The 25,357-nt window shown below is 31.1% G+C and overlaps 2 protein-coding genes and 1 non-coding gene across 6 annotated transcripts; 1 reads left to right on the top strand and 2 right to left on the bottom strand.

Moving 5' to 3' along the window:
- On the bottom strand, positions 1–4,642 carry LOC108336353 (protein WEAK CHLOROPLAST MOVEMENT UNDER BLUE LIGHT 1). 3 transcript variants are annotated; one of them, XM_052880965.1, is made up of 3 exons: positions 4,578–4,642; positions 2,515–3,653; positions 1–2,261 (listed from the first exon to the last, which is right to left on the bottom strand). In XM_052880965.1, exons 2-3 carry the CDS (start codon positions 3,619–3,621, stop codon positions 378–380), a joined length of 2,991 nt encoding a protein of 996 aa, XP_052736925.1. In that variant the 5' UTR covers positions 3,622–3,653; positions 4,578–4,642; the 3' UTR covers positions 1–377. The 3 variants fall into 3 exon arrangements, with proteins under 3 accessions (XP_052736925.1, XP_017428267.1, XP_017428265.1); XM_017572778.2 differs by lacking the exon at positions 4,578–4,642 and adding an exon at positions 4,400–4,551; XM_017572776.2 differs by lacking the exon at positions 4,578–4,642 and adding an exon at positions 4,016–4,383.
- Positions 4,643–19,806: 15,164 nt separating this feature from the next.
- Positions 19,807–23,887, bottom strand: LOC108337406 (UDP-glucuronate:xylan alpha-glucuronosyltransferase 2). 2 transcript variants are annotated; one of them, XM_052879791.1, is made up of 5 exons: positions 23,537–23,887; positions 22,800–23,191; positions 22,476–22,717; positions 20,578–21,100; positions 19,807–20,378 (listed from the first exon to the last, which is right to left on the bottom strand). In XM_052879791.1, the coding sequence occupies exons 1-5, from the start codon at positions 23,726–23,728 to the stop codon at positions 19,943–19,945; spliced, it is 1,785 nt and encodes a 594-aa protein (XP_052735751.1). In that variant the 5' UTR covers positions 23,729–23,887; the 3' UTR covers positions 19,807–19,942. The 2 variants fall into 2 exon arrangements, with proteins under 2 accessions (XP_052735751.1, XP_052735752.1); XM_052879792.1 differs by having other exon boundaries at positions 23,532–23,664.
- Positions 22,206–22,278, top strand: TRNAR-CCU (transfer RNA arginine (anticodon CCU)). Its single transcript has one exon. It is a non-coding gene; the product is annotated as a tRNA-Arg (tRNA).
- Positions 23,888–25,357: the final 1,470 nt, after the last annotated feature.

Raw genomic sequence — 25,357 nt, forward strand, 5'->3', positions numbered from 1 at the left:
TGAAATGTTTCCAATATGCACACACTAAATGTGCCATTGATATTCAAATCTCAAACTCAAAATTCTTGATTTGATCAAATCTGATACATAACTTTACAAAAGCCGAGGTTCAAAATATCAGAAGCCTGTACACAATACAGAATGATCTTATTTTTTCTTTTCTCACCATTGATGAAGAGCTTAATTTCATGTTGTCATAAATCGGTGAGTTGGAGACCATTCACAGTCCTCTCTGAGTGAGATGGAGTATGATGCAATCAACCATACATACAGCAATGACTAACATGTACAAGTGTGATATAGTTTTGAATAATCTCCAGAAGGATGACATGTTGAGATAGGTGGAGCATGACAATGCATGTATTTTCCATGATGGATTACCCTGAATGTGTTGTGTGAGACTTTTTCTTCCCAAAGAACATCAAAACCCATGGGAAGAATGACTTCTTCTTCTTCTTTCCGGTCTTCGCATCCGATGATGACACAGATCCACTGTTAGAATGGACGTATGACTTTGAACTGGAAAAGTAACGAAGAGGAACAGGTAAACGATGAGATTTGTCAAAACTGTTTGATCCTTTGTGTCTTTCAAGAGCAGCGTCTGAACTTTTACTACTTTGATGCTTAACCAATTCTTTGCCTACTGAACCAGCCTTTCTTCGTTGCCCATGATCAGCCCTCCATTTTCTTAGTTCTTGTTCTACACCTAATTTTCCCTCCCTGGCCTTTTCAGCTTTCTCCATGGCCATCTTCAGAGATTCTCTTCTCAAACCCATCTCTCTACTCACACTATTCAACTTCTCCAAGGTTCTCAATTCAGATTCCTTCGCTGCATTAATTTTAGAATTAGCTGTTGCAACCCTCATGTTGGCTTCTTTTTCTGCATCATGTGCTTGTTTGCTGAGATTATAGTACTCCTCCACTGAAAGTGTCACCCAATTGGATGAATCCACTTCGGTGTTGCTCTTAGGTGACTGACTCTCTTGCAATGCTTTAGTTGCTGCTATTGCCAACCTTTCAGATGCCCTGGCAGCTTCTATCTCCATTTCAGCTGCTAGTAATTTGCTCTGCAATGTGCTTGCACTGCCCTTTAATACTTCAGCCTCCTCCTCTACTCTCTGCAACTCTTCACGAGCTTCTTGAGCAAGCAATTTGGCCTGATTATTCTCTTCAACTGCTTGCTGTAGCTTCTTTGGTAGCACGGCAATTTTCTCTCTGGCTTCCTTTTCCTTCATCTGAACCAAAACCGTTTCTGATATAGTGTTCTCCAGTTCACCTTCAAGAGATGCAGCTGTGATGGAGGCCATTCCCTCTCTTTGCTTCATGGAGGCAAAGGATAGTTTCTCATTTTCAAGTTCTGTTTTCAAGGAGGCTACGGCCACCTTCAAGTAATTTACCTCAGTGGTGGCTTTCTCTATGTTAAGCTTTACTTCCTCAAGTTCCTTTTTGGCAGATGCAACTGCTTCTTGTATTTCACTGTGTGTCTTCTTCTCTGGTTTCTCTGGCCCTTCTTTGGAGATTCCTTCCTCATCACCTTCTGGGTCAGGCTTTGATTCCATATAAACACTTAATTCAGCTTTCAAATCAACCAGCAAAGATGAGGCTGCTTGCAATTTAGATTTGAGATCCTTAGCAGACAAAATTTTCTGGTTGAGACTCTGGAGTTCTTCTTCTGCCTGTTTAAGTTCCTTCTCCCAAAGGAGACAGTCCTGATCTTTTGCCATGACTGTTCCTATTCTCTGTTCCTCTGCTTCCATGTGTGCAGCATGTGCACTTTCCAGTGCCTCCTTTGTTGCAATCAGCTCAATGGTCAAGTCTTCCATTGTCTTCTCCACTTGCTTTGATGAAGCAATAGCCTCTTCAGATTTCTTGACAGCTTCATCTTTTTCAACAACTAAGGAGGCATATTCTCCACGCAATGAATCCAACTCTTCTTTTATAGATGTTAACTCTATGACAGCTGATGAATACCTAGCTCTAGCTACCTCAAGCTGTGCCTTTGCTGCAACACTGGAGTCATCTGCAATGCCTTGCTCCATCTCTTCCACTCTCAGCTTTGCAAGTTCTGAGTCTTGTCTTGCCTGACGCTCTTCTGTTTGAGCCCTCTCTAGGTTGAGTTTAAGCTCTTCTATTAGTCTCTTAGTGGTATCCAGCTCCTGCAGTACTCTCATTTTTTCTTTCTCTGCAGCCTCGGCTTTTTTTCTATATTCTGGGATCAGCTGCTGTGCCTTTTCATGTTCATGCTCTACATGTTTGCGTCTCTGTATATCAGAAAAACTGAAGTTAAAAGCGATTTTACTAAGCTGATGAAGCTACCATAGTCATTACTCATTAGTATAAATAAATTATCTTCCAGCTTTGAAGAAATTATTTGGTTTTTGACTTAGTATAATGGTGATGAATCAATAATATATCTTTTGTTTATCTTTAAAAGGCAAGAAAACATCCAATGGAACTCTTTCCTCAAGAACACGTTATGGAGTTGCAAAATAAGTAAATGAGAGACATATATACCTCCACTGTCTGGATTCTATGAGCCTTCCAATCCACAATGCCTCCAAATTTGGAAACAGCTTCCTTGACAGATTCAAATGGAGCAGCTGTATCAATAAGGCCTCTTCTTGCAGCCATCTGCTTGGCATAACTAGGTGAGTCAGCGGCTCCCACAGTAGTATCAGTAACATTGATTTGAGATGGATCTGTCTTCTGTTCTTTCTGGTCATTCTGCAACTCTGTTTTTTCAGAAGAGGAATCCAAGAGTTTTATCTGACTATCATCACTGGCAGATGGTGAATCATCAGCTCTCAAAGCAACATCAGTAACATTGTCTTGAGACGGATCTGTCTTCTGTTCTTTCTGATCATTCTGCAACTCTATCTGTTCAGAAGAGGAAGTCATCTGATCACTGGCAGCAGGTGGATCAACAGCTCCCACAACAACATCAGTATCAATTGTTTGAGGTATATCAATCTTTAGTTTTTTGTGATCATTCTGCAACTCTTTTTCCTTGAAAAAGGAAGTTGACAATTCCATCTGATTATCAGCATCACTGCCATCACAGAAAGTAGAACCACCACCCTGTTGCCTATTTGACATATCTTCTAATTCTCCAGCTTCAGAATCTGCAGGCATGGCTCCTTGGTTGCTTTGTTCCCTTACGTGAACAGCATCTTTTGAGGTTGAAGCTGAATTATCTACTGCAAAATCAGCAACCATGGTTTGAGGTGAGTCTGTTATTAGTTCTACGGGGCCAGTCTGCAACTCTTTTGCTTCAGAAGATGATGTTGAGGGATTCATCAGATTATCAACATCACTGCTAGCAGTGACAGCAGAAACACCTTCCTTCTGCCTGTTAAAGTTATTTTCATCTAGGTGGCTTTCTTCTGTTGCATGAATTGTAGCTTCAGGAATAGAAGCTGAATCACCTGTGGGAAGATGTTCAACTTGTGCAATAGTTTTATCGTTAGAAGTATTTAGGGACACTTCTAAGTCAGAGAACTCTCTGGGAAAACCAGTGCCAGCCATCACTTCACTGTTTTCTTCAGGGGTTTCTGCCAGCGGCTTCTGCTCAGCCATTATTACAGAGGTTTCTGGGGGTGGCTTGTCTTCAACGTCCTCCATTTGTAAGAAGCAATTGGAAGAGTTAAAGGCATCTAAAAGAAAATGATAAAGAATTAATCAGTGAAAAAAAAATGAGAGTTCTTGTTGGCTGATTAACCATTTCAGTAAATTCAATCAGATTCAGAATAAAATATGATCATGCAGAGGTTTCAAATTTAAGGGTGATGACAGCGTCTAGAAAAGCAGTACAACGATAATTGATTCCCATATGTAACCTTTAATTGCTTGAACATCAACCAATGATAAAAATACAGAATCTTATGATGCATGAAAAGCCGAAAGATCCTCCCGTTTCAGAGACGTTGACATTGAAATCAAGATTACAAACACGTGAAGAAAGTTATAAGAAAGACAACCTAGTTACACAAAAACTAACATTTCAGGTAGTAATTACCATGCATCCGACATAAGTTGGCCAATTTTTAACTGGGCTGATGAAATTTGTAAATTCTTCTGGTACATGTATATCTCAATGGATAGAAAGAAACAAAAACAAAAATCTTATGGAAAAGGCAATAGATATGAAGAAAATTGTATTGGAAACAATTATATCCAGCCCCAGATAAAGAAAAACATTAATCCAAACTTTGCAAACCAAAAAAGTTATTATAATAAAGATGGTTTTTTGTAACAGTGATGATGGGGAGGAATTGAAGGGCGAAAGAGGGTATGAGGAAAATGAAGAAAACAGATTAAGCAAATAAGATGGTGGTTTGAAAAAGAAGAAAGAAGCAAAAACAGAAGAGAAAGAAGAGAAAAGAGAAGGAGAGGAAAATACCCGGATTAAGCAGAAACAAAACTGATGATTGAGAATAGAGACATATTAATGATCAATGAAAAATTATGAGGAGGAAAGGCAATGTAGAAATTAAAATTAGATTGAGAAATAGTTGGAGCTAAAATTAGAACAAGTAAGGAAAACAAGAAGAAAGGGTCAAGAAGGATGAACAGTTTACCTTGTCACATAAACTAAACATAAAAGGTCCACTCTGTACTCTCTCTTTTCATTTTTTTTTTTTAATTTCAAACATGACTTGTCATCTACAATAGGACACCTGTTTTACAACTTCAAACAAATAATATTATGGTTGCTTACATACTTCATTTTCATACATGAAAAAAAGAAGTTTATAATTATTTATTTTTCCATTTAAAATAGGATTTGAAGTGGTCAAATAAACAATATTAGATAAAAATAGTATTAAATGTTAATGATATTAATATCTTTATGTTTATGTATTAATATTTTAACTTTTCTTTTAAATATGGTAACGATTTTAACTTAATGCATTTGTATTAAGTAAGTAAATAATAATATTTTGATAAATAAAAGTGATAATAAAATATTGATAATAATGAGTAATTATTTAATTTATATAATTTCTACTATACCACATATCTTTATTTATATATATAAAAGAAGGTTGTTGGAACATTTTGCAAAGTAAAGGTAAAATTGATGTTTTAATGTAAAGTATTTATTATGTTCACGTAAATAATTATTTTCTTATGATAAAAAATTAATATCTCTTGATAAAAATAATAATGAAATTTAAAAATTATGTGAAATATTACTTCAATAAAAATAATTATTTTAAATTACATAGTTATTTAACTAACGTATATTTTAAGGATTAAATATTTGAATTGAACATATTTTATTTATCTAAATCGTAATAATTAAAAATTTTAAAACATAAATTTGTGAGATATGTAATTATTTTGTTTAAATCAAAATATTTTTTCACAGAAAAATTAAAAAATATATAACAAGTTTAATAAAATATTAACAACACAATAAATGTAAGATAATTTTCAACTTTTATAATAAATAATTAAATATCTTTTTTCTATAACACATATTATAAATGTAATAAATTAATTAAAACACTAAATTTTCAAATATATTATTTATATTATTTACGAAAATGATACTAATTATCGAGACTTCAAAATTATATATATAGAGAGAAGAGAAAAGGATGACGAGAAAAAAGTAAGAATATTTTAAATTAATTTTTTATGATGATATCATAAATTACAATTAATAGTTATTACTTTTAACTTATACTATATTTTTTATTTAAAATAAATATTTATATTTTTTAAATAAATTATCAAATAATAATTACATAAATATAAATTAATTATAAAAATAGTAAAGAATTATACATGATTAAATTTTTACATAACTACAAAATGTATTTTTTTAAAGATTAGATTCAATGAAAATAATGATTTATTTCTAAATGAAACTTAACTGACAACAATGATAATAAGAAAAATAAATTGATTACATTTTCTAATATATATAATAATTATTTTATTATTTAAAACAAAAATAAAGACTAAACAAATATATACAATACAATCTTGTCTTTGCGCGTATTTGATTGTTTTAAAAAAGAAGTTATTATCCATATCTTATTAATATGAATATTTCTATTATAATTAAGACCATTTGGATTCATAATGATCTTATTTGTTATGAAGGTTATTTTTACTTCCATTTTTTTTATAAATGAAAAAACATAATTCCAACATTTTAAAATTATGTTATTTCTTTATGCAAGAAAATTGTTCCCTAATTTATTTTTTGTAATGTCAGCACGTGGTTTTTTTTATCTCATTATTTTATTTTTGTAATATCCGATGTAAAAGTGTTGATCAATTAAAGGACAATGAATATTGCATATTGATTATTAGGTGTGTACGTGTGGCAATGTCAAATAATGCGATATCAGGACACAAAATCAAACGTCAGAATCAACACGTCATAACCAATACTATAATGTTGTGTTGTAGTCCAAGTTTTCAATTTCTCATCTTTGTACTCAATGGAGGTTTAAAACAAAATACTTATTTTAGTTTTACTTTTTTTACATAACGTTATTTTATTAAAAAGATAAATTAAAATAAAGAAGTTGAATACTCTAATTTTTAATTAAGAGTACCTACAAAATCCAATTCAAATGATAAAGATCTGTTTTCTAATTATGCATATAAATAATTTATTAAAAATTAAAACTCGTTTTAGTAATTCCTAACCAGAAGATAAGAAATCAGAGAAAAACCAATGGTAGCATGACATGGCATGGTTTCGTGTGGTGCACGTAGCATGAATGTGATTTTCCAGTTGGGCCCACTGACCCAATGGTATGAAAGAGTCCAACTCACATGAGACAAAATGTCATCCGTTGGATTGGATCCATCCATGCGTACAAGGAGCACCGTCCGATGAAACCCTTTCAAGCTTCAATACTGTAATTTTGTTATTAACGCGATTAAGACTGTTAGGTACAGTATAATGCGATTAAGACTTTTTTTTTTTCTTTTTTTATAACTATTATTGTTTCTTAAAGTTCTTTTATTACATAAATTCACAAAAATAATTGATATACTATCTTTTATTTTTTTAATCTGTGATGAGTGAATTTATTCTTTCTAGAAAACTAAAATTATAGTTGTTATGAGAGGAAACGAGTGAATTATTTTTCAATTTATTAAATAAACACATTCTGTATTCACACGCTAAGGAAAAACTATGTAGTTTGAAACATCTTAAATAAATTTATTAAATATTTTTTTAAAAATTTATTAAATAATTGCATACGGTGAAGCTTTCATGAGGGTCCTTTTCTTGCATACACTTAAATTGAAGTTTGACATTATTCAGAAGTTATGCATGAAATTGATTAGCGTTACTATAAGGATGTATTGCTTTATTAGTTTCAAATGTAAAAATTTGTATTTATATGTTGCTTTTTCTTATAAATAAATTGGGTATATTTTTTAACTTTGATGTAGGTTTCTTTACCTTTTAATGTTATTTTTTGCATCCGAGTCCTAATAGCATTAAGGGCATTGCTCTTTGTTACTATAGAAAACAGCACGAAATCCATGGAGTCTCAACACATTTTAATTAAATATTAAAAGGTGAAAAATAGGATGTAACAATGGATAACAAAAGAAACCTATTAGGATGGGCTTAACGGAGTTTAATAAGTATACATAGTTGTAAACTCAATTTTTCTTGTCATTATTATATATACAATAAAATAATGAAAAACAAAAGCTTTGTGAATTTTCTGAAAGGAGTTTCTGATAGAAGTTTCATTACATGGAATTTCTTTATATGTTGTCAAATATAGTATTATTTTATAAGGTTAAATATGTTTTTAATTTTTAAATTTTGAATGTGAAATTAAAATTTATTTTTGTTCCAAATTTTGATATATTTTAATTTTTAAATTTTAAGAATGAATAAATATAATATTTTTAACAATATATTAGATTAATATTCAAATTAAAATTTATCAAAATAATGTAAACAAAACTATTTTGGTATGGTCAAACTAAAGCATTAAAGATTAATTGCAATCACATGTATTAATATTGTTTTGGTTCTTTTAAAACTGAGATGATACAAGAATCCAATATCCAAATTTAAATCACATGTATTTTTTAAGTATGGGAATGTTGTCCTTAAACCTTTGAAGAAAAGATTTTGTGAGGTGGTTATATTCATTGCCGTGCATTATATTATAAAACGTCAAACATGGATGCAAGGTTATTTTGAAATTATTCATGTGATCCTAGCCGTGGTAGGATGCAAGGGTATCGATTTTAAATGTGTATTTAAACTTGTAAAGAATTTAAGAGTGTATTTGAAATCATCGACGTGTTTCTTCAGAATTCATGTGTTGACAAATACATGCAAAAAATGTTTTTATTGTGTTTTAGTGAGACATTTATACTGGAAGTGCATTAATTTTACATTAATGCTGATGAGGTTGGTTTTGTTTAACTGATGCTACAATATGTTGAAAAACTTATTCAGGACCATATTAGTGAGATTAAGAATCCTATAAGGACATGCATAGTGAGTTGAGGTATGGTTTTTATACCTTTTTAGTGACTCGCCATGACCAAACTATTGTCGTCTTTTATTTCGTTATGATTTTATAATACAATCACATGTTTTTGCAGGAATTTTGTAAGAGCAAAAGCGAGAAAATTAGTCAGATATGATCTTACAATATCATGCATAGCAACACTGATTTGGATATATTTCGTGACTCTTGCCGTGGAAAAAGAAAAGAAGGGTAGGGTGCAAGTTATGCTTCATCGCATCCAGTTCCTATTACAGGATTAAGGACTTTGTGTAGTTTTTTGAATTTTCTAAAAGGTTGGTGTTTTTGTTTCATTACATAGGAATTTCTTAAAAAATGTTGTCATCTGTAATATTACTTTATAAGGTTAAATATGTTTTTATTTTTTAAATTTTAGATGTAAAATTAAAATTTGCTTTATTGAATTTACTTTTATTTTAAATTTTGATATATTTTAATTTCTAAATTTTAAGATTGAATAATTATAATTTTTTTAATAATATACTATTTTATAGGAGATCATCTTCAGCTTCTAATGTTGAATTACAAGCTCAGGTTAATGAATATTTTATCAATTACTTGGTTTGTTTCTTTTATGATTAACTTCTTAGATATCATTTTTCTTACTTTTTAAATAATTTCATCGGTTAAGGTATCTTCATTGAAAGCACAAGTCAATGAAATGAAGACATTGATATCATTATTGCTGCAAAATTATCCGGGTCAATTGCCTTCATAATTTGCTACATTTCAACCATCATTGGTAATAATTGTTAAATTTATTTGTATGATCTTTTTTTAAATATATAACCGACTAACTATTATGTTATATTGTAGGTATATGATCAAGAAAGTGTGCCAAATGATGGATGTAACGAAGAAGAAGAACCTTAGACATCTTTGTCTTTAATTTAGTATTGAACATCGTTGTTTTTAATTTTTATAGTATTTAACATCTTTGTCTTTAATAATGTATGTTGAACAATATAAATTACTTTATATAATAATATTCAATTTTAGATTATATTATTTGATTGTCTATATTAATATTAAAACCAGATTTATCATAATCCCATTTCAACACAATAAAAAAAATTATCTAGATGCATTTTCGGCGATTTTGGATAAAACCTTTGGAAATAGGGGCATTTCTTTCGAACACAGCTACTTCCGACGGTTTCGTAGAACCCCGGTTAGTTCTGGTGCTTTTCCAAAAATCCCTGAAAATAGAGGCGGTTCAGTAGAACCTCGGTTAGTTCCAACAGTTTTCCAGAAATCCCTAAAAATAAGGGCGGTTTCGCAGAATCCCGGTTAGTTTTGACGGTTCCAGAAACCCCTTGAAATAGCCGCCAGTAATGTTGACGCTGCGAAAACGTATTTTTCAGGGGTTAAAGATCCCATTAATGCTAAAAATAATCCCTAAAAAAATTACAAATTTTTGTAGTATATATTGATTTTTCAATTAAAATTTATCAAAATAATATACAATTCAAAAGTCCTCTTTAAATGATATATGAACTATATTTATTTATTTCAAAAATTTAAAATCACACTGGTTTAAAACATAAACAATCTAAGAACATATTTAATCTGATTTTTTATATATGATTTAAGTTGTATTCACAAATGGTAAAATTCTAAGGTTGTACTCAAATAAAAATTAAGATATAAAACTAACTGATATTAGTCTACACCCAATTAACTAAAAGTATGAAAGATTAAAAAAACGATGTTAAAATTCAATATATTAAACTCTATTAATATGAAATTCCAACAAATTATTTCAGATACTGATAAATCAAAATACATATTCAATACATTAGTGTCTTTGATTTGATGACTCATCACAAAACCACAATGGATAATGACGTGGAGTTAATTTTTCTGTGGTAACACAGTTACTTTTTTTATTTACGAGGATAAATTACTTTTCTTCTAATTAACCATAATGTAGATTATATTTACATGCGTAACACAATTTTATAAAGGTTGGAATTTGATTTTTAGAAAACTGAATTCTCATGTTTTTGGCTGTTTTTTTACAAAAAGAAAGGTATGGTTAAAATGGGTTTGTTTTTCATAAATTTTTACAAACAAATACGTTAGAATTTGATTATTATTATCATTAATATTTGGATTATTTATTATTATTATTTGTTTAACATCCTATTTTAATAGTATAAATTACTAAAATAAAACGTTATATAGTTAAAACTTACAAAAGATTTCTAAAGAAAGATATTATATACTTGAAGAATGAACCTATCTACATTGATGCTTTATCTTTCTCTTCACGTTGAAACGACCAAAGAGATATCCCCTCTAAAGTTTTTGGAGTCAATGCTCGTTCTCAGTGGATAATCTTCAGCTACTCCTTCTAATGAAGAATTACAAACTTAGGTTAATGAATATTTTATCAATTACTTGATTTGTTCCTTTTATAATTAACTCTTGTTAGGTATAATTTTTCTTACTTTTTAAGTAATTTCATTTGTTACAGGTATCTTCATTGACATCACAAGTCAATGAAATGAAGGAAATGATAGCCTTTATATTGCAAAATTATCAGGGTCAATTGCCTTCAAAGTTTGTCCTATTCCAACCTTCGGTAATAATTGCTAAATTTATTTGTAATATATAATCGACTAACTATTATGTTATATTGTGGATATCTGATCAAGGAAGTGTGCCAAACGAAGATGAAAAAAATTAAACATACTTTTCTTTAATTTTTAGTATTGAACACTATTATTGAACATCTTTCTATTTAGTTTTTATGTATGAACAATTAATTGTATGAACAATTAGTTATATATGTTGAACAATATAGTTTATTTTATATAATATGCAATTTTAAATTACTTTTTTTGTAAACTTTTAGATCTCTAGATAACTTCCATATCATCAAGCTCATAAGAGAATGATGATTTTAGATCCATGTAATCCATAATGTAGATTATATTTACATGCGTAACACGATTTTATAAAGGTTGGAATTTGATTTTCAGAAAACTGAATTCTCATTTTGTTTTTGACTGCTTCTTACGAAAAATGTATGGTTAAAACCAAATTTTAAGTTTGTTTTTCATATATTTTTATGAACAAAATACATTAGAATTTGGTTATTATTATTATTATCATTATTATTTGAATTATTTATTATTATTGTTTGTATAACATTCCATTTTAATAGTATAAACTACTAAAATAAAACGTTACATAGTTAAAACTTACAAAAGATTTCTAAAGAAGGAGATTATACACTTGAAAAATGAACTTATCTACACTCATGCTTTATCTTCCTCTTCACGTTGAAAGGATAAAAGAGATGTCCCCTCCCTAATCTCCCACCAAAGTGATCATCGCAAAAGAGAAATATACATAATGACAAACAATACAAAAGTAATGGTAAGCTAGATACAAGACAAGTCATATAACATTAATAACATAGTATACATGAATCATTTATATGACATGCATCAACCCAAATATTGTGTAGAATGTCGAGTTACAGATGTTCCTGCACCTGTGTGGTGGAACAACTGGACTACCCCAAGTTACCACACAAGGTTGTTCCTTTAAATGCCATTTGCCAACTGGAGATATATAGGCCCCCAGGCTAGGATCTCTTGTTATTCTCACGCATGACTCATTACTCTCTAATTGAGCATAGATAATCATTAGAATGTCAGGATAAATCCTAGCTAACTCCGACCATCCATTTCAGAACCCACATTAAACCATTTCACTTAATCAATCACATACTCATCATCTTCATCATATATTATACATAATCATAGACATAATCTTATTTCCATTTAAACATATGTTCTTCACATTTCCATAGATCATACAACAAATTAGTATATCCTTTAAAACCATACACAAAGCCAATTTTGCTCGCCCAGCTAGATTCAAAACATCAAACTCCTTAAGTTAAGTGAGTTGGCTCGCCCAATTAGTCAATTCTGCTCGCATAGCTAGACTGCATAATTCTGTAGCACTAAAAACTGCAAAATTAGCACTTTTAAACCACCCATTACCTCTTTTAACCAATTTTACAACCTTCTAACACTCCTAGATTGGATTATAAACTATTTTAGAATTAAACAAAAGTGTATAACCTATCTTAAATATATGAATACATATTAAATTATAATTAATATAATAATAGTAATAGTAATAATACAAATAATAATAATAAAAATAATTCAAATAATAATAAGAATAATAATAAACTAATATAGTTAGAAAAATCTAATTCTCCTCTCATTTTAAAATACTATTCCTTAAATTTGTTATGTTAATTTTTTATTTTCAAAAACTAATCGTCTTGTTTACAAGAAATAAATTTATCTTGTTTAACACTAAAAATTTATTATGTAGCTTAATTTTAATTAGATACATGAATTGGAATCCAACCCACTAAGATAATTGAGTTGAACTTAGTTGGATAGGTTTGAAAATAAACTCCAATTAATTTACATCATCCATTAAAAGTTTACATTGTGAATTAGATAATTTTTTTAGCACATCACAATTACCAAACCATAATGGAAGATCTACAAATGATGAACTAAAGATAGCAGAAAGATTAAGTTAGATTCGGTTAAAAAGCTTTAGGAATAAAATGTCGAAAAGAATAAATAAAGAGTGAAAACTAAAAAAATGTAATGGATCCAATTAGGGCTTTTACTTCTTGCAACCTATAATTAGGGCGTCTACTCAGAGGGCGAGAAAATGCTCGCCTATCCAAGGCATCGTTCACCTCTCCCCTTACCTTCTACTTCAATTTTATTTTTCAACCTATAATTAGGGCTTGAATCGTTATTCAATTTTACCTATAACACAATATATGTTTGAATCGTGGTACTTTATTTAAAAGAACTAAAATTTATTCTTAATTTTTATTTAAATTGCTTTTGTTTATTATACGATGATAAGACAATCGAAAACATAGTTATATGTGCACATATTGTAGTTGTATTCTAATGGAAAAAATTGATTATAAATACTCAAACATTAAAACAATAAATAAAATTATTACACTATAATAGAAAGTTTCATCTTCAAAAGTTTGATTGAACCAAGGAGGGTTTTCAAACTGTTCTTAAAATTCCAAACCATAACGATATACAAGTACTGTCGTTAAAAAGTAGATTAAGTAAAAAAAGTGAAAAATTCAAAAATGCATAAAATATATAAAAGTAATGAGAAAATTTCCACAGTTAAATATATACTTGAAAATTAACTTAAAATGTATTCAAAGAGTAAAATATATGAAATATATATTATAATTTATGTATTAATCAATTAATAATTTTTTTTTTCATATTATCTAATTGAATAATTTAAAATTTAATGAATTATTACCAGTATAATCTTCATTATTTTTCATATAAAATTCAAATTAAATAAAAGTTACACAAATCAATATATTAAATTTTAAACGAAAAATTGAGAATCACTCAATAAAAGTATGCAATAAATAAAAAATAATAAATAATAATTTTCAGCGTCGGATACTCTTAGACTTAATACTAAACACATTTTAATTAAACAAAGTTTCTAAAAACTCAATACCAACAAGGAGGGAGAAAAAAATTGTGTGCACATGGACACGTTGTAAGGAAATCACTTTGGGTCATTTCCATGAATTCATGCTGACAAGGAGGAACTGTGGGACCCGTGTAGGAACTCCTGCATTAAATATGGAATGGTGGAATTGTGCAGCCACTTGCAAATGAAAACTCAGCCTATATATATTGAAACTCTAGAAAGGAAGGGGAGGAACAATGCAAAGAACAAAAGGGAGCTGAATGAGAGCTTGCAGTTTGTCTTGGAAATTAAAGGAAAATGCTGGAAAAGAGGTACTTGGGGGTTGATTTTTTTCTTTGTGCATGATAATTATATGTTTTAGGATGAAAAATATCAATATTTGATATAGGAGTATGTTGGGTTTTAGTAAGAGGAGCTATCCCTTTCACTTATGGACTTTTGATTTTTTTTGTCTATATTTTTTGTGTTTCTATTTTTTGAGTTATTTTTATAAAATCTCAATTCTTTTTTCGTTTACAGTTAGATTAACCTAAAATTTTTATATATACTTCATAAAACCTATTAATTAACTTTACTTGCTTAGATTATTAATTGGATGTATGTACTCAAAAAAATTAATTTTTCATTTTTGAAGGAGCTTATCACCCTTTTATTTTTATTTCTAAGTTATCTTGGTAAAATCTCAATTCTCACCTCGTTAACCATTGTATTAACTTGAAATTTTGATATAATGTTCCTAAGAAATATTAATTTACAGCGAGTTCTAGATATATCATTATTTACTTTGATTGACCATATTTGTAATTGGAGTCCTGTAGGTAGAATAATATTTCAGTAGTTTAAGTTGTTATTAACTTTGACCTTTGTTGTTTGTTTGGTACATAATGTTTTTCACACTTATTTAATTGAGTTGATTCTTTTAGCACTGGGTTATCCATTCAATTGCATTTAATTTGAATGCAAGAACATACATTTTTTAGTTTTTTGGAAGCTGCAATTGCTTTTCTAAAGTCCTAAAGAGTTCATACATATATTGTTAAGTTGTTGTGCAATATACTTAAGAAAGTGGTATTAGAATCTATGATGAATGTATTTTATTTTATGAGTTTGGGTAGGGATATTGTGGATAAATTTTGTTGTGATAATTCATTAATGTACATGTTGATTGGTCATTCTGGTGTTTGAGGTTATCATGACACTTTAATAACTATTCAATCTCAAGTAGAGAATGATGTGGTATGTGGTGAAAAGAGCAAGAGGTCCTAGTTTATGGGCCTTGCATTAACCATAGACTTTAGCAGCCTAATCTTGTGGATGACATGATGTATTGCATTAGCAAAGGCAAGAGTAGTGGATGCCACCAGAAGTGCACGACTCACCCTTGCTTTTGTTTGTTCTTTTGTTTGTGGGTTAATTTGTTTGCAATGATCACTTTAGTGATGTAAACAGACGAGGATGTGACAACTAATCCAATGCAAAAATATAGAACCTTTTAAATTATTGCAGTTATACTTTGAATAGGTGTAATAACTTTATATTCATGAATTATTTGTTCTTAGTATTGATTGTGTAATATTTTGTGTGAAAAACAAGATGTTACACAACACACACTGCAAAAATGTTCAATTTTACCAAGGGTTTAATTTGACATTATCTATGATTTTAAACCCACCTAAATTCATAGTGTCGATAATTAATTTCCAACGGTTTTTTGAAAAACCGTTGCTATTTCTGGGGATTTCGTGAACTGCCACTATTTCTAGAGGTTTTCCAAAACTGCTGGTAATTACTGGAGTTTCTAGTACTATTGCTACTTTTGGGGCTTTCTGGAACCGTCACAACTTCTGGAGGTTTCCAAAACCACCAAGACTAGTTATGGTTAACAAAACCGTCAGAACTAATTGGGGTTAACAAAACCATCGGGGACTAGTTGGGTTAACAAACCCGTCGAGACTAAAAATCTTTTTTTTTATTATGGAAATTATTTGATTACCATAAAAGAACTTTAATAATAAAAGACACATTCAAATAATTTGATACTAAATTAAATATTATTATATAAAAAAAATATAGTATAAATATTGTTCAATACGACTAATTGTTTAACATAAAAAATGACATTATTCAACCATACAAATTAAAAAAAGTTAACAAATTAATTTTGTTCTTCTTATTATATTCTGAAACACTGCCTTGATAATATATCTATAATATAAAATATTAGTTAGTCAATATGCTTCAATTTTTCCTACCTACAACATTTCACAAAATATGCTTCAATTTTTCCTACCTACAACATTTCACAAAAAATTTGTGAAATTGTCTATTTTACAAGCTATAATAACATAGAAGAAAAGTAAAAAAAACAATTTCACAAGCTATAATAACATAGAAGAAAAGTAAAAGAAAAAAAAATTAGAGAAAACAATAAATAATATTCTGGAGTTTTGTTCCAAGGTCCCAAAAAGGTGTGAGAGAATGTAAGGAAATGGATACCAAACACTGCACAATTAGGGGTACTTTCTTTAAGGAATTTCGGAGCTTGCAAAGATTGATCCAACTTGGGGAGGGAATTATGCAGGAACTAGATAAATGGTTTATTCCTATAAAAAAACCAATGGGTTGGTAGGGTGGAATAAATTTGAATGATCTAACAAGAAATGGTGTGGGAGAAATTTCTAACTTCACTCAACCTTGGAAAGATCAAGAATGTCATTTATAAGTTAAAGAACCAAATCCCCTGAAGATATAATTTCAAAGTTTGTCCAAAGATCAAACAAAATTTTATTCTTCAAAGCACCAAGAGTCATTTTCAAAGATACCTTGAGCACTTAGTTTCATATAGCTCAAAGCTTCATCAGCTTCCTTTAAATCAACAATCCCACCATCTTTTTGCAATATAATTCATGATTTATAATAATCACCATTAAAACATATTTAAATAGGAGCAAAAAATAATTATTATAGCTTCTCACTGTCGTCATTTTGATTCAGTATACTATTTCACTCGGTACAAAATGAACTTTAAACTATATCAACACAAGGCAGCACCTTTTCAATATAAAAATATGACTGTAGCTTCAATGTATCTTAATTAAAAACATTACCTGATTAAAAAAAAACAGAAAATTTCAGAACATTAAAATTATATACATAGGTACATGAAACAAATTAAAATTGAAAAATATTAGTATATTGCACGTGAGAAATCATATTAACTTAATGTTTAACACTGAAAACCTTTTCTTTTATGCATGCTTACTCTACGAAGTTTGCGGTTTGGATGTCTGTTATTTTCTTGAGTTGCACCTTTGCCCAGTGCAGTCTATTTCTTTTGAGAAAAACCAAACTTTGATACCCATTCAAACATAAAATACTCTTTTAACTTACCCATTTTAATAATTAATAATAATATTCATATTTCTAAATATTAAGTGACTTTTCTTCTTGAATGTGAAAATACAACCACCCTTCTTTGACTACGAAAAAAAAAGTAACAGAGTTAAAATATTTTACCATACATAAATTTATATCACCATCCTACCTTTAGTTTATTGATGTTTTATTCAATATTTTAATTTATATTTCATTAAATTGCTTAAATTAATATTTTATTATTATTTAGAGTTCTTAAAATGTTGTTAAACAAATATTCCAACACAAAATAGATTTTTTTCCGCATCAATGCCGTGGATTTGCTTAACCAAACTCTCATTGGACAAACCCTTCATATCATATAAATAATTTTTTTTTTATATGTTAACAATTTTTTTATAACAACCTTTTTATCTCATGTCGTTTGGATTTATTTTTAAAAAATTACTTGTCAAAATATTATTTTTTTAAAAAGTTGTTAAAAATATTTTATATAAATAAAATAAAAAATTTATGTTTTAGAAAATGTGTTACTAACTATAATTATAGTTGAATATAAAAGCAAAAATATTTTTCCATAAAAATATGATTTCATCATTTTAGAGATTCTTATTCTTTTATTCGAATCTTAAATTAGTAGTTGAATTTTTTCTTTTATTTCAATTTTCTAATCTTAAAAAATTAGAGATAATTATAGTTAGATTGACTTTGACATGACATATTGATATAAATTTTTTAAATATGAAGCATGCTATATGAAATTTCGTTTTTTTTATTTAAAAATTTAATACAAAATTTGAAAAAATTTAATACAAAACCGAGTGGTGAGGAACGTTCTTCGTGAACTAAAAAGTTGATGCCGAAAAGCGAGAGATAGATCCCTCTCGCCAGAATGTTGAAGTCAAAGACCGAGCGGTAAATCCCTCTCGATCGAGAGGTAAATCCCTCTTGAGGATGTTGAATTCCGAGAGGTAAACCCCTCTCAGCCGAGAGGTAAACCCCTCTCCCTAGGAAGTTATCTAGGAACTCCTAGTGCAAAGCCGAACGGTAAATTTCGTTCCCTAGGAAGAACTCCTAGGTCAAAGTCACAAAGCCGAGAGGTAAAGTCCTTTCACGAGGAAGTTCTCCAGGAACTCCTGGGTCGAAAACCAAGAGTTGAGGAACAGTCATTCTCAACCGAGCGTCTTCAATAAAGCACTCTCGCACGCTTGGTCATTCAACCTTATAAAATGGGTTAGTCTAATTATTTACATTCTTTTGACACTTCAAATTCGATCGTTATTTTTCTTTAGAAAAGAAAAACAAGTTCTAAAATGAACTCCCATCATATGTTGCTCGGCCTATTGAAAAGTTCAAAAGAGAAGTTATAAAGTCCACCGTTTCGGCAGCAGCGAGCAACGACTAAAAACAACCTCCCTCAAACTCATAAGTTCTATAGTTAACCACGACTAAAGTCGAATGCTTAACTCGGACTTGGGGGCATAATGTATCATACCTAGTGGAGAGTGAACAATTAACATTTGGCACCGTTCAATCCATCCATTCAAGATCGTTCGGTTCATCCACTACAGTCAATCAGGTCAAAGATTGGCCGCAATTAGGCCAGCGTTTAAGTTATTGGGCCAATAGTCTAGCAGATGAAAAATAATCAAGAATATCTAATTAAAGATATTGATAAGCAGGTTATAAACAACCAACCAGATTCTTAGGTAATATGTTTATATCTTATTCTGTTTATATATTTTATTGGGCTTATGTCAGCTTAAGGTCCATAAGACAACTTATAAATAGAGAGCCAAGGCCACCAAGTACGTTCAACTCACACTTCATGACACCCAAACATTCAATAGTGATAACCCTTCACTAAATAATCAACTAAGAATCAAAGTTCTTCAAATTCACGCCTACCTTGAGCGTTAGAGTATCTTTTGCAAGTACCTCCCCCATGAGCACGAAGGCAACTGATCGACCAAGACTGACGTGATCGAATGGCCTGATCGACCAAGACTGACGTGATCGAATGGCCCAGATGGAAGTTAACCGAACGACTCAGATAGAAGAAAGGCAAGCAGCTCAGACGATCTCCGCTTTCGAAAAAAAGGAAAACGCGTCGGAACAGGTTAGTCTCTCGATCCCACAAAATTCCTACGAAACAACCGAGTAAAATTTGTTTTATTGATAATTCTTTTTCACGATGATTTCAATTTTTTTTATTATGTATATTTTTGTTATGCAACACTTATTTTATCTCTACCCTGTATCCTCTTAAAAAATTACATTAAACAGGATAAAAGTGCGATGAAATTTTGTTATAATGTATGTTTCCATTATTGAGTGACTACTAAATAAATAAATAGCATGAAAAACAAAAAACAAAAATCTCTGCACAAGTAAGATGACGAAGTACACTTGCAGAAAACAAAAACAAAAAACAAAAGAATGAAAATTGGAAAATGTGGTATAATTATACAACTATAACCTAATTTAGGTATAACCTAATCAATCAAAAGCGAGCCTTGTCTTCTGGGATCTGTGACATTGATCTTCCAGTGCATGTCCGGCAGCCCAAGCTTCCCTGCCTTTCGCCTCTCCCAGTTGAGCTCCGTCCTTCTCTTTCGGGTCAACCGGCAGAGGCTCTGCAGCCGCAAGTCCATGGCGTCGTGAACCTTCCACCACCGTCGATGCGCCACGTCGCTGGCGTAGACCCTCTGATCTTCCACATCCCAGTTGCAGTCGTAGTCCCTGTAACAGTGCCAGGGCTTCAGACCCAGGTAATGGATCGCGTAGAGTCTCGGAGGGTCCGCGCCGAACATCGCGTTCTTCACACTCGCCTCCAGCGTCGTGTTCGCCCAGAAGTTCTTCAGAAAGTTCACGCGCCGAGGAAGCCTGTGCCACCACACGAATATCTCGTTCAGGAAACCCTGGTCGCCCCTACAATCAACATACGAAAGCCATGCATGTTACAAATTGTTCATAAACTATAACTAGTAAATACTTATTGTATATATAATGTTTCTTTTAAAAATGAGTAATTAAATATTTAACAATAATTAACTTTAAAAAGATAAAGGGTAAATAAGTAATTAAAAAATGTGAATTTTTAGATTTACGAGGGAAAATAACTTCGTACCCGTTGTACGAGACGACATCGTGGCGGCGCGACATGAGAACATCGAAGGTGCAGTTGGAAGGTTCGAGAACCATGATGCCGGAGTTGAAGATGGACTGGTCATTACCGGTAGCGGACATCTGAGGGAAATTGAAGAGGATGTCGAGGTTGCGGAGGATGATGATGTCGGCGTCGATGAAGATCACTCTCTCGTACTCCGTCAACTGCCACAACCTGAACTTGCTGTAGTTGTACTCATTGTAGGTGCCGTTCTCGGCCAGCGGGTTCCGGATCCGGGAGATGAGTCGGATCTTCCAGCCGGAGAGCTCGAGGGCGCGGCGCTTGACGGCGGAGATGGAGCTGTCGAGGAGGAGCACGAGGTCGCGTTTGGTTCCCGTCCGGAGAAGCGTCTGCGCCAGCGTTATTGCGCCGCAAACGTAGCCTTCCGACGAGTGAAGAACCGTTGCGTAGGCCTCGCGTTTCGCTCGAGCTTCGCTTTGAACGTTCTGTTCCAGTTTTGACGTGTCGTACACCTTGTCGATTCCTAAAAATTGCAACAAAAATTCACAAGGTAAAATAAAGATAAAAGATATGTTTTTAAAAAATATTTGTTAATTATAATTCATTTTCCATGCGTACGAAAAAGTATTGTGTTTTAAGAAACCCTTTCCCTGCATTACAATCAAAGTTGGTTACCCTTTAGCTTTCAACTTTCCATAAACAAAATACATTACTTTTTAGAAGAAATTAAAACTCCGGTAGCCATCGTAGTTGTTAGTGATGTCTAATAAAATTATTTAGTGATAGAAGTTGATAAGTACAAAATAAAATATGGTTTAGACAGCAAAAAGGAAATTTTCCAGAAGAAGCTGCATGCAATATGATTAAGGGTTGGACTGTGCATTTCACAGGAAGATTGCTAATGATGACTTAGATTAACTGAGAGAGAGCTTCTTCGCCTTTAACATATACTTATTAGCAAAGTCACCAAAAGTATATATTCGAACTTTTTAAAGTTCCATGCAAACTCCTCAAACGTATAAAACTTTATTTATTTGCTTTCAGAAAACTTGATTTTACACTATTTTTTATAATTTTCCTTCTCCGATGAATTTTTATCATGTATTTCAGTAAAAAAAAATGTTGTGCACCTCTTTTCAACATGTCTTTTATGCATAAATTGGTACCAACTTACCAAAAAAAAGAAAACAAAGCAAACAGAAAAAAAGGTCTCTATAATTTTGATCCCAGTATGGGGTAAATTGAGAAAGAAAGGGGAAAGATACAAGAAGAAAAAAAGTAAAATAAAATTATGTATAAAGAAAGAAAGAAATAAATAAATAAAATAAATGGAATAAAAATGTTTATAAAATACTATAAATTGTATCTTCATTTTGTAACAGAAATGCTACCATAAAACAATCTTGCTTTATGAGAAAAAGAAATAAAAATAATTGGCAAAAGTTATAGTTGATGGTCTTTGTTGTTCTTCATGTCTTCAAAAACAATTTTAAGCCGTTAGCTATGTTTGATGTGAGATATCACCCAACTCAAAAACCTTCAACTACAATGTTATATAGTCACACAAAAAAAAATTAAAAACACAAAACTAAGATTTTATAACATATTTTTCTTAAGGTTTCAACCCAGCGCCTGTAGCTCAGTGGATAGAGCGTCTGTTTCCTAAGCAGAAAGTCGTAGGTTCGACCCCTACCTGGCGCGATCATTTAAACTTTCATTTTTTTTGTTTATTTAATTTTTTTAATGTTTGCTTATTTTTCAATGCACCTAACTTATCATTATTACACATGTAAATCCAGAACTTTTTTGCCTGGTAGCTTAATTAATACTCATTACTTTTGATTAGCTTATGAATTAATTCCTACCCACTTGATGAATATGTAGGCAATTAAGCATACCTTGTTCCCACAGAGGCAGAGCCAAATTGCAAGAACCAACAGGCAAAGACACCTTCTGCTCCAACCACTTTACATCAACCTCATAATACCACCACTCATTTTCCTGCTTAACCAAATCGTTGCACCTAAACACCTCCATCATTGGCCTACACTTGCTCCACAACACCACCTTTGTCTTCCAATTCCAATCCTTCTTCCCTTTCTTCACCACCAAATTCCCCACAATCATATGAACTTGTAACCTGAAAAACAAAAATTAGAATTATATACAAATAAATAAATATAACTATGTCAACTAGGTTTGCTTGAAACTATAGATAATACCTGAAAACATCCCTTGCCCACCCTTCTTCAGGGTACTTGCATGGCAACTTGGCTATGATCACGTCCATGTTTTCATATGCTGCAAACTCTGGCATTGGTATCTCCGGGCATGATGGAACATCACTCTCTTCCTCTTCATCTATCCATTCCGGAAATAAATCTGTCCAATTGAAAAACTCTGACACCCTTTCGAAATAAACCTCTGTTGTTTCTCCAAGGTTGTTCCATTCACTCACATCATCTTCATGCATGTTCACCATTCCCATCTTCAATCCCTTCCCCATTTCACCAAAGAACCTAGGCACCTCTATCTTACTCGCATTCTGCTTTCGCATTCTAGTTTTGAATTCTGGTTCCTCCAACACTGCTTTCATCTTCATGCTTTTTTCTTCCTACAAGTTTCAATATCATATACAAGAAGTTATGTATACACATTTTCATATTTATAACTTATGAAAACACTTACAGAAAGTGACATGGATCAAGCTTCATTTAATGTGAAAACACTGTTTTTTATGCTTTAAATGATGAGTTGAATCATTGAAAAAACATGAGTTCAATCTACGGTTGATGTCATCTCTAACTCAAAACCTTTTACCATAAATTTATACTCTTACTTAAATAACCTAACAGTAAAAAGTTCATTTAATAGGAAGAGATTTAGTCTATAAAAGAAGCACAACACACAGAAAAAAGAAGAAAAAGAAAGGAATGCCATCAGAGTAGGCTCACCTTACCTTGTGATGGCATTCCCTCAAGGAGCACCTAACAAGGGAGGCTGCATTTTCAAAGTAGACTGAGGAAGATGGTTGGAGAAGAAGGGTTGCATAAACGACAAGAAAGATGGCAAGACAGACCAAGTTGATTCTGATGACCAATGCTTTAGAAGGTGCTGTCTTGAACAACTTTTGAAGACTTGAAACTTCCATATCCCTCGAGCAGCAACGTTAATTAGAGGCAGCAACAGTGGGTTTTAAATGGAGGGGACCTATGAACTATGAACTATATATGCAAATATAGATGTAGTAGTTGTGGATGATTAATTTGGAAGGAGTTGTTGGAGGATTATATACATGAGTAAATCTCAAAGCAAGAAAGACCCTTTATGAAGCTCCATTTGTACTTCCTTGAAGATTAATTTCCTTTTGTGCAAGATTAGAGAATGTAAGTAAAAATTGTTTGCTTAAATTTGAGGTTTAGTTGACACATGTGAACAATTTATTTTCTAGACAAAGTTCCAAAATGACAAAAATGTGTCATGTTCCATAATCATTGACAGCAAGAGGGAAAGGATAGAGTAGTAAAACAGCAATCTCAATTATTCATTGGAGCATGGAAATATGAAATTGGAAGAAAAGATTTTGAGGGCAGTTGAGCAGACTCACCAACACCTAATCGGTTGCCCTGTCAATTTTTTATCATAAAGTTCAAAGTGTTATTTGTTCACAAAACTATATGCTGTGAAACTAGCTCCTCTAATTCCTCATATATCATTGTAAAAGTGCTTTTGGTTTTACGTCATCATCCAAAATTGTTTCAAAAAAGAAAAATATTTTGCAGGAGAACAACAATATGAGAATGGTGAACCATCACATTTTTGTTGGGACATAATGATTTTATACGATTGGACTAACTGGGTAGGTCCTACCCAACCAATCATCCTTCCCAATCTCAGCAACAAATACAACACATTAGGTCAACTATGACTTTTATAGGACCATCATATACATTACTTTATTTACTCTCTTACCACTTAAAAGGTCTTCACTTTTTTTTTTCAATTCATAAAACTTGCAAGGAGAGTGGATCAGTGCATAAATAATTTATCTTCACAACTAATAAAATAATTTATTTTTATTTATATATTATAATTTCACTTTTTCTTTATATAACTTGTAATTTTTAACAAATCTAATAGATAAGTGAGGACGTTACTTTACATGACCTACTTTATGAATTCATGGTCTTACTTACTACAAACTTTTATAGGAAACGATTTCATTCTAGCAATAAATTGGTAGTATGTGATTGACATAACATGTAAAAGTTACAAACAGTGGAGGCAAATTCTCATGGGCAATAATAATAATTTTAAAATATCTTAAAAGAATACTTGCATTTAGGGAACAATTACGTGATTCTTGCTTGTATTATGACGTAAATAATTTTGAGTAGATTGAGGAAAAACTAATAACACTTAATAAAATAATTTATATTTGTAATCCTTACTAAATATGTTATATTATTTTATTTTAAAATAGGTATAAATTTAAAAATTTGAAAAATAAAAAATACTGTTTTAAACTGGTATTCTGTATTGCATTTGTGCAAGTTTGACTGGTTTGTATGGTTTCTGAAAATCCTTAAGTTTTTTGGAGTTAACATACATTTTCAATCCACAGATTTATTGGATTTCTTTATTGAATAATAGACCAATCCGATCTAATCTATACATTCATTTTTACTTATTTTTGGTGTCATTTTTTATTAAGTTATTTTACTATTTAAATATAGTTAACTGAATCAGCTTAAAATTATATTTTCTTTTATATACGATA

This window comes from Vigna angularis, chromosome 7, assembly GCF_016808095.1.
Source record: "Vigna angularis cultivar LongXiaoDou No.4 chromosome 7, ASM1680809v1, whole genome shotgun sequence".
Taxonomy (NCBI): domain Eukaryota; kingdom Viridiplantae; phylum Streptophyta; class Magnoliopsida; order Fabales; family Fabaceae; genus Vigna; species Vigna angularis.